Consider the following 14,775-nt stretch of genomic DNA (forward strand, 5'->3'; position numbering starts at 1 on the left):
ATGGATGCGGATGTCACAGAAGTTGTTGATATGTGCGTCATATGCAGCAAAGCTGATAAAGGGTTGAAAGTAAAGACCCCACCACTCTTGCCAGTTGACTGTCCACCGGCTCCCTGGAGTAAGTTGGGGTTGGACATCATGGGGCCAATAGAAGGCTTGCAGAATGGTGGACGTTTTGTTCTGGTTTTAATCGATTATGTTTCAAAATGGCCAGAGGTTAAGGTTGTTAAGGATATTTCTTCCTCTACGGTGATAATGTTTTTGAGAGAGGTGTTTATTAGAGAGGGGTTTCCTGAGACATTGGTCGCAGACAATGGTACTCAATTTGTTAGTGTAGAATTTGAGTCATTTCTAAATTCTTCCAACATTAAACATACAAAAAGTTCTTTGTATCACCCACAGTCTAATGGTCAAGTGGAGCGCATGAACAGAGTGGTGGGTGACTGTATCAGATGGGCTAAGAGTGAGAGAGTTAATATACAAGGTTCCATAGATAGTATGCTTTGGTTCTATAGGACTACTCCTCATTCCACCACTAGAATTTCTCCTTTTGAGCTATTGAGAGGACGTAAAGCCAATACATGTTTCCGACCAGGTTGGATGAATAAGTGGATCAAATCGTTACATGATGTGAACGTTCTGATGGAGATCGTGAAAAGGAATGTTGGAAGTGCTCAAGTTAAGCAAAAGCGGTGGTATGATAAGAAAAATTCCGCTAAGCTTGTTGAAGTGCATGTGGGGGATCTTGTTAGGATTAAATCCTCCATACATGTCAAGAAAGGGGAGAGTAAGTTTGGACTACCCATCCGTGTCATAGAAATAGGTAGGAATGCTGTAAAGGTTGAAGGGGGAAGTTGGTGGAATGTAGGTAAGATTGTTAAAGCTAGGGAAACAAGTGGGACAGGAGAGGAGGTTAGCTATGGAGAGCCTTACTCTTCTGATGCTTTAGATGCTGGTCGTAGAACTTGTGATGTTCGTTCTACTGTGAGGAGGAGTAGTAGGACAAGCAGAATTCCCATGCGTTTTCGTGAGTGAATCTATGTCATAGAGTTGATGTGAAAGTTTGGGTTGTTTTATATTTGTGTGTAATTTTTTTGTTTTCTTTAAAAAAAAAATTAGAAAGGGGGATATGTTATGCCTCGTGGTTAGGTTTAGAGTGTTAGCCAGCGTGGCAGGGTTTCATTAGGAATGTTCATGGGGTTGCTGGGTGATGGTGTCAGAGGATTCCAGGTTTTTCAAATGTATGCGGAGACGTTTATTGCTGAAGGTGGATGTCTTTTGTTGCCTCTGCTGTGTTGACCAGTAATAAACCAACTTAAAGGATCCATGACTCCTGAGGTTATTACTACAATTTGCTTACGCCTAACTGTTACTTGCGTAAAATACATTTCAAGTACCTCCATCAGATGGACCACACCCCCACTAAACTATATAGGTTTGGTTTGTGTGCTGATGCCAATTGTGTACGGTGTGAGGCACCCAACGCTGACTTTTTACACTTGGCATGGCTATGCCCCCCCGGTTCACAGATGCTGGTTGCAGGTCACAGATGACCTCACTGAAATGACTCTTAAGTCTGGTGTGCCGACCTTGCATGTGGCGCCTTGGCCTGGTTAAGGACCTACAGCCAGTGCCCTTGTTGCTAGCCAAAAGGCGAGTTGCGATAAATTTGTGGAAGCAGAAAATGTCCACTCTGAGTCAGTGGTTGTCTGACATGTTTTACTGAAATTTTATGCTGAAGAATTACCAGTACCCTCACAACCCAAGGATATCTGGGTCCCCAAAACCACGTGTCTGCTAACACTTCCAGACCCTACCTAACAGCGAATGCTATCCTTCCACTGGTTGTTGTATCTTTTAAATCTGTCAGGTGAAAATGAGTACAACTGTGGCGGTATCGCTATATTTCTCATATGTGGCACAGTTTTTTGGTGTTGTATCGGTGTACTTGTTGCATAAATGCCAATAGAAACAATTTATTTTAAAAGTATATGTACGCAGTGTGTGTTTCTCCCATAGGATAACATAACATGTTTGAGGCTCTTACCTCAAAAATTGTAAATGTTGCAATCTTTTTGCTTTACTCTACAAATCCCATCTCTGAAAGTACTTACCTGATTCCGATCTTGGTTTCTATAATATATAAAAATCATCCGTTATTTTTCTAAATTGATCTCGAATTTCTTTTTGAGTGTGTCCTCCATCCACCAGGGACGCCTCCTGTTCCGGTGTGGAACCTTATTGTCATTCTCGCTAGAGTCATGGGCCATCCTTTCGTCCATTTCACTCTTAACCATGGCAGTTTCTGTTGTGTAAAGTAGCTTTCCTCTTAGCCATCACTTCCCTTAGATGAGTCCATGAGATACATGCTCTTTAATTGGAGGAGCCTTTCTTCCAGGTTCATTATGATAGGGTAGCTCTCAGAACCACTACCAATTCCTCCATAAGGTGGGCTCCAGTGTATTAGTATTGTACCATTGTGTAGTAGTATAGGGATTGCCTTTGGACATGTGGGCTCCAGTTTTCACCTTGATCAGACAACATGGTTGCCAGTTTATTCCCCGTAGCCAGTTTGTAGCAGAACACGCATTACATACTTTGGATGTAAAAAGAGCGCTAATGTACTACATTAAAGGAACTAAAGTATTTCTCAAGACACAAAAGCTATTCATGTCCTAATCTAAGCCATGAAAGGGAAGTGCCATTTCCAAGGTAGGAGTGGCACGTTGGCTTGTCGAGTGGATTTAGACTTGTTATGCTAAAGCTGAAAGGTCTCCGCCCACTCCCTCCAGCCCCCATTCTACTCAGAAGAAAGGGGCTTGCATGATTTTTGAAAGTAACATACCACTAGCTAACATCTGTAAGACAGCTACTTGGTCCACTCCTCACACCTTTACTAAGCACTACTGTATGGATGTCCTGGCCAGACAACAAGCTAGTGTTGGCCAAGCTGTCTTATGCACACTGTTGCAGTCCTCTGCAACATCGATAGGTGTTGTGTGTAGATTTAGATTCTGTATATAGGTTTCCTGATTTATGCCCTTATATAGGTACAATTCATACTGCCCTTATTTAGGCATAGAAAATCCAGCCCTTATTTAGGCATTGTCCATGCTAACCAAATACAGCATGGTCTCCTACATCCGTCCATCCACGTCACAACGAGTTCTAGGAAAACCGGTCTCTTAAGCCTTTAGGAATTTCCCTTGCTTGGATATTGATTTCTCCAAGAACTCATTTAGTACGCATGAACATCTATTCATTAGGGGTTCATTCATGATTTTCCGATGCCTGACTTTTACGTCAATATAGGCATTCCTAAACACCTTCAAGGTATAAATATACCTGCACTTGCCCAGGCAAACCACGGTTCCGGTACGGTCCAGCTCGACTTGCGGTTCACCACGGCAAGTTCGGAAGGAGATCGAGTTCCAGCCTGATGCACTGACCAGACGCTGTCATCCTCCTCGCAGGGAAACCAGCTCCAGTGTTTGATTCCCTTTGTTGGGTTTTTGATATCGACTCCCGGAAAGAGATTCCAACCTCGCACATTCTAAGGTATGGAGCAGACTAGAACTTAGAGAAACTTTTGGCAACTCTTGGCAAAACTATAGCTATAGCTAGCTATACTTTAGACAACAGCACCTACTTCTTACCGCGTACTACACTTTGGTTAGGTACACTGGGGTAGAACTATTTCGAAGCATCAGACGAGTATTCACATTTTAGCCTGTGTTATTTATGTATATATTTTATAAAGGTACAATCAGGATAGGGAAAGAGAAGATGTGATCCGACCGTCTTCCGGCTAATCATAAATAATCAAAGGGGGAGGGATCACTAGTTACTGGCACCAGGGTTCAAGTGGTTGTCTCTGGTATAGGTAAAAAACCCTCAATCACGTTAAACGTATGTCGGGGCGGTATATCTTGATTCTCCGCCGTTTAAATACGTGATAGCATCATCATTGGGTTGATTCCATGCATCCTCCACCCGGAGGGAACCACTGGGTTTTTCAGCAGTGATCAGGGAAAAAATGATAAAATAAAAAAGTGAAGAGTGCTCAAGTGAGTGATAAAAAAGGAGTTATTCCTCATGCTACCTATAAAAAACTTTATTCTGATAGGTGCTGGGGAGACGTTAAAAAGAGATAAAGTTGCAGGTAGGATGAGTAATGGACCCTCTGCAACTTTAATCGTGGTGATTGGTCGACATGTTTCAGCTCATACATAGCCCAAAGGTCAGGGAGCTTTCTTCAGGACCACAGGTGAGTAATGTGAATTGAGGAAGTACATCAATTGGAAGTTCTAAGGTTGATTCAAATGAACTTCAAACAGGACTAATACCTATATACAGAGAAAAAAACCTTAATGAGGGTAGAAAAGGTGCCAAATGAAGTTTTTTAAAAGAAAGGGGGGGGAAATGTAAAAGCAAATATAAATGGCAAATCTTTATATACTTATTGGCATACATTTTGATCTGCAAGTGAGGTTGCGAACCATCGCTCTTACTTAAGAGAGTAAACAGCAAAGTCCCTAGGAGACAACGACTGGTGAGAGAAAATTCAAACATATAACAATTCATCAGACATACATGTAGAATAAATATATGCAGCGGAGGTGGTGAAGACTGCTCGTAATGTACGTGTGTTCAATTCGCAGGTAAATTGTTTAGCCATACCTATTGGGAGTTAGAGGTTCCTTAGGTCTAACGTTTGTAATTATAGACATGCGAAAGAATTCTATTGGTAGCGTAGAGACAGTGAAAGGACTAGAGAGGGCCGGTTTGTAGCCTTGAAAACTTTATTCAATTGTTGTCTACGGTTGCCGTGAACGTCTCTACGCTACCAACTATTTAAGACACACCCCTATGCCTACGTACTCACACAGGAAACTAGAGTCAGCACAAGTCGTAGCGGACCATGCGGTATGGAGACCTCCACCTCTGCAGCCTTTGGAAGACACGTAACGTTAACCTGGGGTTTCCCCTTGTAATGTTTGTTTTTCTTTTCCTCTCTTTCATTGTCTAGTATTTACGCAGCCTTGTATCTTCGTACGGAGTTCGTACTTTGAAACATTCAGGTATTTAACAGTGAATATTGCACGCTAATTCCATATTAGAGGTATTATTGATACTTGTCTTCAAATAGCACACCTTACTTGATTATAAATTCTTTCGCATGTCTATAATTACAAACGTTAGACCTAAGGAACCTCTAACTCCCAATAGGTATGGCTAAACAATTTACCTGCGAATTGAACACACGTACATTACGAGCAGTCTTCACCACCTCCGCTGCATATATTTATTCTACATGTATGTCTGATGAATTGTTATATGTTTGAATTTTCTCTCACCAGTCGTTGTCTCCTAGGGACTTTGCTGTTTACTCTCTTAAGTAAGAGCGATGGTTCGCAACCTCACTTGCAGATCAAAATGTATGCCAATAAGTATATAAAGATTTGCCATTTATATTTGCTTTTACATTTCCCCCCCCTTTCTTTTAAAAAACTTCATTTGGCACCTTTTCTACCCTCATTAAGGTTTTTTTCTCTGTATATAGGTATTAGTCCTGTTTGAAGTTCATTTGAATCAACCTTAGAACTTCCAATTGATGTACTTCCTCAATTCACATTACTCACCTGTGGTCCTGAAGAAAGCTCCCTGACCTTTGGGCTATGTATGAGCTGAAACATGTCGACCAATCACCACGATTAAAGTTGCAGAGGGTCCATTACTCATCCTACCTGCAACTTTATCTCTTTTTAACGTCTCCCCAGCACCTATCAGAATAAAGTTTTTTATAGGTAGCATGAGGAATAACTCCTTTTTTATCACTCACTTGAGCACTCTTCACTTTTTTATTTTATCATTTTTTCCCTGATCACTGCTGAAAAACCCAGTGGTTCCCTCCGGGTGGAGGATGCATGGAATCAACCCAATGATGATGCTATCACGTATTTAAACGGCGGAGAATCAAGATATACCGCCCCGACATACGTTTAACGTGATTGAGGGTTTTTTACCTATACCAGAGACAACCACTTGAACCCTGGTGCCAGTAACTAGTGATCCCTCCCCCTTTGATTATTTATGATTAGCCGGAAGACGGTCGGATCACATCTTCTCTTTCCCTATCCTGATTGTACCATATGTAGCAGCGCACAGCTGTGGGAATTTTCTTCCTATATTCCTGTATTAATCAGGAATAACCAGATCTCGGTTATCTATTACCGCGATCTTACTGAATCCCTCCCTTGCACCGAAGATGGCAGAGAACTTAGGCTTAAGCTACTCTGTAGACGAAATTAACGCCATCCTAGCTGCCCCTTCATCTTTCTTACAAGATGGAGACTTAACACAAACCCTAGCTCAGAACAACGACTGGGAATCTTTATCAGAAGACAAGAAAGAACAGGTAAAAACTGCTATCCATGGTGTCATCATGACAGAGTACCTACGCGCAAACGCTGCACCCAGAGGCCTCTGGGTTCACAATGCCCCAAGAATTTTCTTACAAGATTTGGCCTTTAGAAAAGACTGGTCGGCAATCTCATGGAAGTGCACCAGGGATTACCTCGTCCTCATAATCAAAACCGCGACAAGACTAACTGAGGCACTCACGATCAAGATTCAACTGACTGAGGCAAAACTCAAAAATATGGTACACATCACAGTGTACAAGAAAAAACTAGAAGAGATCAACCGGGACATGAATGAGACGAAGGAATACCTGACACAAAACAAAATTCAAAAACTGAGTAAAGATCTGAAACGCTTTTCCACAGAGAAAATGCATCCATACAGTAGAGACGATTTTGTAGCACCTAACTACCAATCCGACAATGACTCCAGTGCCAACTCTTCCAACAACTCAGATTACAGTGGAGAAGAGACCACCCAACAACGCAATTTTAGAGGCTCCAACCGACGTCAACAAAGACGAAGACCGAACACCTGGCGCAACCCAACATTTGGGGAACATCCACCACCTCTTTTCCATCCATTTGCTCAAAACTACCAAGGATGGATGAATCCGTATCAAACAATACCACCTCCATTAGGTCCCTATATGGGCCCTTTCCCTCAACAACCACCGCCTTTTTTAGGGAGAAGCCGGTCCAACCAGAGAGGGAGGAGGAGAGGCGTGACTTGGTTAGACCAAGAAAGGCAAATACTAACAAGGAGTATGGCCAACTTGAACAAAGACAAACCCAGCACGAGCACGACTCACTAATCTTCAACATCTCTGACATCCCATTAACAGAAGAGCAAGAATCGGTACTAAACAAAGGCCTTGGCTTCGTTCCCACTCCACCACTGGACATTTTTAAACTACAGAGTGAAGTGGCCCATTTTTGCAGAACATTAAAACTTAAAGCTTTCTTTCAGGGTAAGGAAGATAACACTACCCAAGGAGACACCTCTTTGAGACCCAAGTCAACATTCTGTCCGGCACAACATCAAGTCCCAGTGGAGATTCAAACCTTCGAGCAAGCAGTGAGGAAGGAAATCAATCAACTTGGCGAGACAGCTACAAAACCATTCATGAACACAACAAACAAAGAGAAGAAGGCTTTGGAAGAACTTAAAGCGCACCCAGACATCATTATCAAACCCGCCGATAAAGGCGGAGGCATTGTTATCCTCAACAAAGAAGGTTATCATACACAATGTCAAGAGCTTCTATCCGACGATAAATTCTATAAAATAATAACAGAAGATCCCACACCCAGACTACAGCGAACCATCAATCTAATGGTTGAGGAAGCGGAGACAAATAGGTGGATCTCTAAGAACGAGGCTTCCTTTCTTCGTACCACTTTTCCACGTATACCATACTTTTATTCGCTGCCAAAAGTGCACAAGGCAAGAAAACCTCCACCTGGCCGCCCCATAGTGTCTGGGATCGGCTCAGTTCTGGAACCCTTATCCCAGTTTGCTGACCAATTTCTCAAGCCTATGGTTCAAAAGACACCCACCTACCTTAAAGATACACGCGATCTTCTGAATCATCTCACGGACAGAAGTTTCTCCAGTGCAACTATGCTATTGGTAGGACTCGATATTGAGAGTCTTTATACGAGCCTACCTCAGCAAGCCACCTTAGACACTCTAGAAGATCTACTGTTTCAAGACGAATGGCCACACCATACGCCAAGACACTTCGTCCTAGAATGCTGCAGACTGGCCCTAACTGAGAACTTTTTTGAATACGAGGATACTCTATACCAACAATGCCACGGTACTTCCATGGGAAGTACCTTTGCTCCCAGTGTGGCAGGGCTCTACGTGAGCAATTTTGAGAGTACATACATCCTTAATGACACCAATCCCTTCCTTCCAAGAATCCTTTTCTGGAAAAGGTATATAGATGATGTCATCATGCTCTGGGAAGGTACCAAAACCGATCTACAAACATTTCACGACTGGATGAACATCCAAGACCCTTGTCTAAGGTTTACCTTGGAGGCACATAATGATCACTTGGACTTCCTAGACCTTACCATCTACATTGAAAATGACACCATTAAAACTAAGACTTTCTTTAAGACAACAGCTAAGAATAGCCTGCTCTCTTTCAACAGCTTCCATCCGCGCCCACTACGAGAGAATTTGCCTTATAGCCAATTCCTTCGCCTCAAAAGGAATTGTAGTGAACTAAGTGAGTATAAACAACAAGCTCAAGACCTTTCAAACAAACTCAAGAAAAGGAACTATCCAGAAAAGATTATCAAAAAATGTCAGAAACGAGCCCGGAACCAGCCTAGAGAAAGCCTCTTGGAACCGACACCACAAATAAAATCTACAGAAAAACTGACGTGTGTCACCACCTACAGTCCTGTTACAAACTCTGTAAAGAAAATTATCAACAAAAATTGGCGCATCATTACATCTGGAAATCTGACTTGGCCAAAACCCATGTTTGCCAATAGACGAACTCGAAACTACAAAGATATCCTGGTACACACTCGTCCTCCTGACGTGAAACCAAATTCAAGTCAGAGCACCCTGTGGTCCCTTCCCCCAGTAACGGGCCACTTTCCATGTGGCAATTGCTCTGTATGTTCCCTGACTACAATCACTAAGAGTGTGATCCTATCACCTAAACTGACCTGGACGATGAGACAACATTCTAATTGTAACACGACACATGTAATCTACATGATTACATGCCCATGTCATCTCCGATACATTGGAATGACCTGCCGGAAGATTAAGCAAAGAATATGCGAACATCGCAGCAACATCAAATGCGGTAGAGGAACAACCAAATTGAGCTCGCACTACATTGAACATCCACACACAGTCAATGAGCTGAGCTGGATAGTCCTTGAAACACTGGTACTAAAAACATCAAATGCAGAAAAATTACTCTTCCAGAAAGAACAGCGTTGGGTTCATCGACTCAAGACTAACATCATAGGACTGAATGATGATATCCCATGGTTGAGCGTATAACGGAGATTTCCACCAGCCACAACTGTCTCCCTCATATGACCCTTTCGAGCTCCCCATTGGCACTTCAACTCCTTTGTATCATCGTATTACCATCAACTGTGCCTTCCTTATCTGTCAAGACACAGCGCAAAAAAGCAAGCAACAGACGAAATGAAACATATGCGCTACTCAGAGCTTACACTCTATTCATGGTAAACAAGGTTCCCCAAACGATGGCCCTTTTATATTAGTAACTATTTAGGTCACATCCGCTCTTGGTAACTACATTTGGCATTGAAACAACGTTGCCGCTTTATCTCTTAAGAAACTTCTTCCGAAACCACGCAGCAGACGGAATAAAACTGATACGCTGATTGGTACTCTGTTCACGGCAACCGTAGACAACAATTGAATAAAGTTTTCAAGGCTACAAACCGGCCCTCTCTAGTCCTTTCACTGTCTCTACGCTACCAACTATTTAAGACACACCCCTATGCCTACGTACTCACACAGGAAACTAGAGTCAGCACAAGTCGTAGCGGACCATGCGGTATGGAGACCTCCACCTCTGCAGCCTTTGGAAGACACGTAACGTTAACCTGGGGTTTCCCCTTGTAATGTTTGTTTTTCTTTTCCTCTCTTTCATTGTCTAGTATTTACGCAGCCTTGTATCTTCGTACGGAGTTCGTACTTTGAAACATTCAGGTATTTAACAGTGAATATTGCACGCTAATTCCATATTAGAGGTATTATTGATACTTGTCTTCAAATAGCACACCTTACTTGATTATAAATTCTTTCGCATGTCTATAATTACAAACGTTAGACCTAAGGAACCTCTAACTCCCAATAGGTATGGCTAAACAATTTACCTGCGAATTGAACACACGTACATTACGAGCAGTCTTCACCACCTCCGCTGCATATATTTATTCTACATGTATGTCTGATGAATTGTTATATGTTTGAATTTTCTCTCACCAGTCGTTGTCTCCTAGGGACTTTGCTGTTTACTCTCTTAAGTAAGAGCGATGGTTCGCAACCTCACTTGCAGATCAAAATGTATGCCAATAAGTATATAAAGATTTGCCATTTATATTTGCTTTTACATTTCCCCCCCCTTTCTTTTAAAAAACTTCATTTGGCACCTTTTCTACCCTCATTAAGGTTTTTTTCTCTGTATATAGGTATTAGTCCTGTTTGAAGTTCATTTGAATCAACCTTAGAACTTCCAATTGATGTACTTCCTCAATTCACATTACTCACCTGTGGTCCTGAAGAAAGCTCCCTGACCTTTGGGCTATGTATGAGCTGAAACATGTCGACCAATCACCACGATTAAAGTTGCAGAGGGTCCATTACTCATCCTACCTGCAACTTTATCTCTTTTTAACGTCTCCCCAGCACCTATCAGAATAAAGTTTTTTATAGGTAGCATGAGGAATAACTCCTTTTTTATCACTCACTTGAGCACTCTTCACTTTTTTATTTTATCATTTTTTCCCTGATCACTGCTGAAAAACCCAGTGGTTCCCTCCGGGTGGAGGATGCATGGAATCAACCCAATGATGATGCTATCACGTATTTAAACGGCGGAGAATCAAGATATACCGCCCCGACATACGTTTAACGTGATTGAGGGTTTTTTACCTATACCAGAGACAACCACTTGAACCCTGGTGCCAGTAACTAGTGATCCCTCCCCCTTTGATTATTTATATTTTATAAAGGTCATAGCTACAAACCATGCTATTGCAGTATTATTTTATCTTACTGCTAACTCTGTACATATTGTACTTCGCAGCCTGTCTTACGATTGTAACAGTTCATTTCTCTTGCATGAGAAATAAGACTGTTCAATAAACCCTTTTTATTGAAACGCCCGTCTCTCTATTTCAGTGCAACTCTGTAGAAAGGAAGCATGTATGATTGACTGAGTGAAACTGTTATCTATTGTTTCCACGGTCCTGAGATTGTTCCGACTCTAAGAGAAACAATGTTGTCATGTTTACGCGGTTGTCAGAAACTAATCCCTTCTTGTATATTCGAAAAGTTTCTAGTGACCTCTGAGTTAGCTGGCACACACAAGTAATTAAGTTTAGTGTACTCGATAGAGACATACTGACCTCAGTCCTGTGTCAAATCTATAGTGTATATTATTCCAATGCGCAGAGCCTACCAGGGATATAGGAACTACACTACATAGGCTGAGCCATCGCTTTGGGTGAACTGCTTTACTTTCTATGCACAGCATGTGTATCCACAAATACACATGCCACAAACTGACAATGTTACCCTTAAGCATCTGTATGTGGCATGTAGTTTTGTGGAGTCACGTGTCCACTCTCCTCCCAAGAGGCCTGTGGTTGTTGCAGATACTCTTCTTTTTTCTCCAAAATTGATGCTTTCCACTTTGCATGGTCATTGCTTACTTCATCTCTGTGCTCCAGCTTCAGTCATGCCCTCCGTGCAGGGAAAAAACTTTCTAACCATGGAGCCGATAACCATGTGCATTGCCGTAGGTGGAGTCACTTGGTCTTGTGACTTGAAAAGACTTCTTTTGAAACAAAATAAGTTGTACACGTCCAAGCCCAATACTAGATTGCTGTAGTATGCACAGCATGCATATCTACTGCAGTACATGCCATGAACAGATGCTTACATGGTAAGTAACAATTTCCTTTTCAAGTGGAGTTCCTTAATGCCACTTTGCAGTGTACGCAACTTCTTAATCTGGAATAGCTTTGAAAATGGTTATGAAAGGTTACACTCACTGTTGAATCTGCAGTTGTCATTTTAATTTGATAAGTCAATCCCTGTTTGTGTTAGCCTATTCAGTGTCATTTCATTTTCTTATACAGAAGTGCGAAAGGCTGCTCCTTTACCTTTTCTGCCATGAGATGAGCCTGGCCTTCCAAGACCCTGTTCCGCTAACAGTAAGTGCTAAGTTGCATGATTTAACTTGCCATGGAAACTTGCGTAGTTTTTAAAAAATGTAATAACTCTTTAGTCATTGATTCATTTTTTGTTACACAAAGTCATCTTTCTTGAACTCACCCGGGTTCATGACCTTCAGTGACAAGAATAAGACTTTGAATGGAAATTTAAGTTAATACATTCAGAACAAAAACTATGATATGCCAAAAGGAGAATGGACTTTTCCAAGGAAAATTACATTTGGGTTTATAGGTTTCCTATGTTTTAAGTACGGCTCTCATAGAGAACCTCTGTTTGCATCAATTTTTTATTCTGATAACTCACTGCTATGACGTAGCAAAAGTTGATTAAAAATCGTGTTACCCCCTGTTGGCATGTCATAAAGGTCTTCTAGTCAGGTTGATAGGGCTGTCTTAAGCAGAACTGCGCTGACTAGCTTTACTTGCTGTTGCTCAAAGCAGAAATTGCAGCTGTAGGAGGGCAACGAAAGCAGGGACGGTAATGGGGCTGGTTAAGGGTGGCATGCAAGTTATTTTTTTTTTCTCCAGTTTTGTGTCAGGGAAGAGCGGCCATATCTGAAAGAGACACATAGTGATAGATTCCTTACCTTGGAATTACCACCAGACGTCAGACTAGATCCGAAAAGTTTTCGTCAGCTGTACTCCTGCGTGTCGGAAGGTGGCGTCGTGCGGCTCTGCGTCCGTCGTTGGCGTCGAGGTCGCCGAGATAACGTCGCCCCAGCTAATTAGACGCCGCCCTCGCGTGCTGACGTCAGTTCTTTCTTTCTCCGCGCCAGCAAGCGCAGGTCCATAGAGAGTAGTACCGCTAGTCATTTTTTGACTGTGTTTTTGAGGCTTTTTGTCTCGATTTTTTTCGAGTCGATCGACTCCTGGCGTCGTAGGGATGCCCGGTTTCAAGTCCTGCGGGGAGTGTCATTGGATGTCGGTGACGGACCCGCACCGCTTGTGTCTCTACTGCCTGGGGCGCGACCACGACCCCAAGTCGTGCCCCGACTGCCGGGCAGTGGAGCGGAGCGGACCCGAAAGTTGCTTGAAGTCCAGCATTCGTCTCCGTGCCGCTCAAGGTCCCGGTCCCGTTGGTGGTCGAGGGACAGGTCGCGAAGCCATCACCATCATTCTTCTGGATCGAAGTCTTCGCACTCGGGGTAAGGTAAGGCGAAGCACAAGAAGTCGAAGAAGCGTCATCGCTCAATGACTTCCCCTCGCCCGTCATGCGGCTGAGGGTGCGGGTGGTGCCTCCACCGCGGCTCCGGCGGAGCCTACGGTGTCGCCGTCGGCAACTCCAGCCCAGCTCCAGGAATTTCTGGCAGCCATCCCGCCTCTTTAGGCCATTTGGGCCCCACCGGCGCGCCTTCGGACTCCTCCGGCCCGACTGGGGGTCCTCGCTCTTCACTGTCTGCGGCTCTGGCTCCGGCATCGCTTTCGGCCCCGGTGCCGCAGGGCCCCCAAGGATCCAGGCCTGGATCCCGGTCAACACCGGTTGACCTTGTTACACCTCCACTGATGGGGCCTTTCTACCCCTATGTCCGACCTCCTTATTTTCGGCCTGTACCTCAGCCTGAGGAGGAAGGGGAGGACTGGGAGGGGTCTGAGGACCCTCTCACAGCTCAGTGTATGACCCGGATTGGGTTGAGGATCTGGGGGATGCCAATGGTCTTGACACCTCTCCTGAACTTGGCATGCTCACTCCTCCTACCGTGGCTACGGAGGAGGGCGCAAGTTATGCAGTGGTGTTGCGTAGGGCGATGGAGGCCCTCAACCTCCACCTCCCTACCGTGGCCGTCAGGACTAACCTCCTGACAGAAGTACTTCAGCCGGCGGCTACCTCTGTGGAGCCACTGCTGCCTTTCAATGAGGCACTTTCTGACGTTCTTTTGGGCACCTGGTCCAGGCCCAACACTAGGGCTCCTGTGGATAGGAACGTGGGCCGACGCCATCGCCCGGCCCCGGGCGACCCTCTTTTCCTCTCCCAACACCCCACCCCTGAGAGCTTGGTTGTCCAAGCCTCAACGTCCCAGAGCGCATTCCCTACTGCACCCCCGGATATGGAATCCAAGAGACTGGAACAATATGGGAAGAAGATTTTTTTTTTCGCCAGTTCAGGGCTGCGGTCTGTAAACACCACATGCCTCTTGGGCCGTTACTCCCACTCTGTGTTGGATACGAGGCACAAGTGCTGCCTCAGTGTCCGGAGGAGGCGCGGACAGTGCTCTCGAAAGCTATTGCTGAGGGGAGAGATGCAGCCAAGTTCACAATATGATATGGCCTTGACACCGCCGACTCGCTGGGCAGAGTGATTTCCATGACGGTGGCGCTACGCCGCCATGCCTAGTTTAGGACTACTGGCTTCTCGGGGGATGTCCAGAACACCCTGATG

The 14,775-nt window shown here is 44.0% G+C and overlaps 1 protein-coding gene across 1 annotated transcript in view; it reads left to right on the plus strand.

The window, feature by feature from the left end:
- The window catches only part of TRIM24 (tripartite motif containing 24), an 868,915-nt gene that overhangs the window by 675,486 nt on the left and 178,654 nt on the right, over positions 1–14,775 (plus strand). The window contains exon 16 of the mRNA XM_085652031.1: positions 12,303–12,377. Coding sequence (XP_085508157.1) covers positions 12,303–12,377 — 75 coding nt within the window. The remainder of the gene's footprint in view (positions 1–12,302; positions 12,378–14,775) is intronic.

The sequence above is a fragment of the Triturus cristatus genome, chromosome 4_1 (genome assembly GCF_964204655.1).
Source record: "Triturus cristatus chromosome 4_1, aTriCri1.1, whole genome shotgun sequence".
In the NCBI taxonomy this organism is placed as follows: Eukaryota; Metazoa; Chordata; class Amphibia; order Caudata; family Salamandridae; genus Triturus; species Triturus cristatus.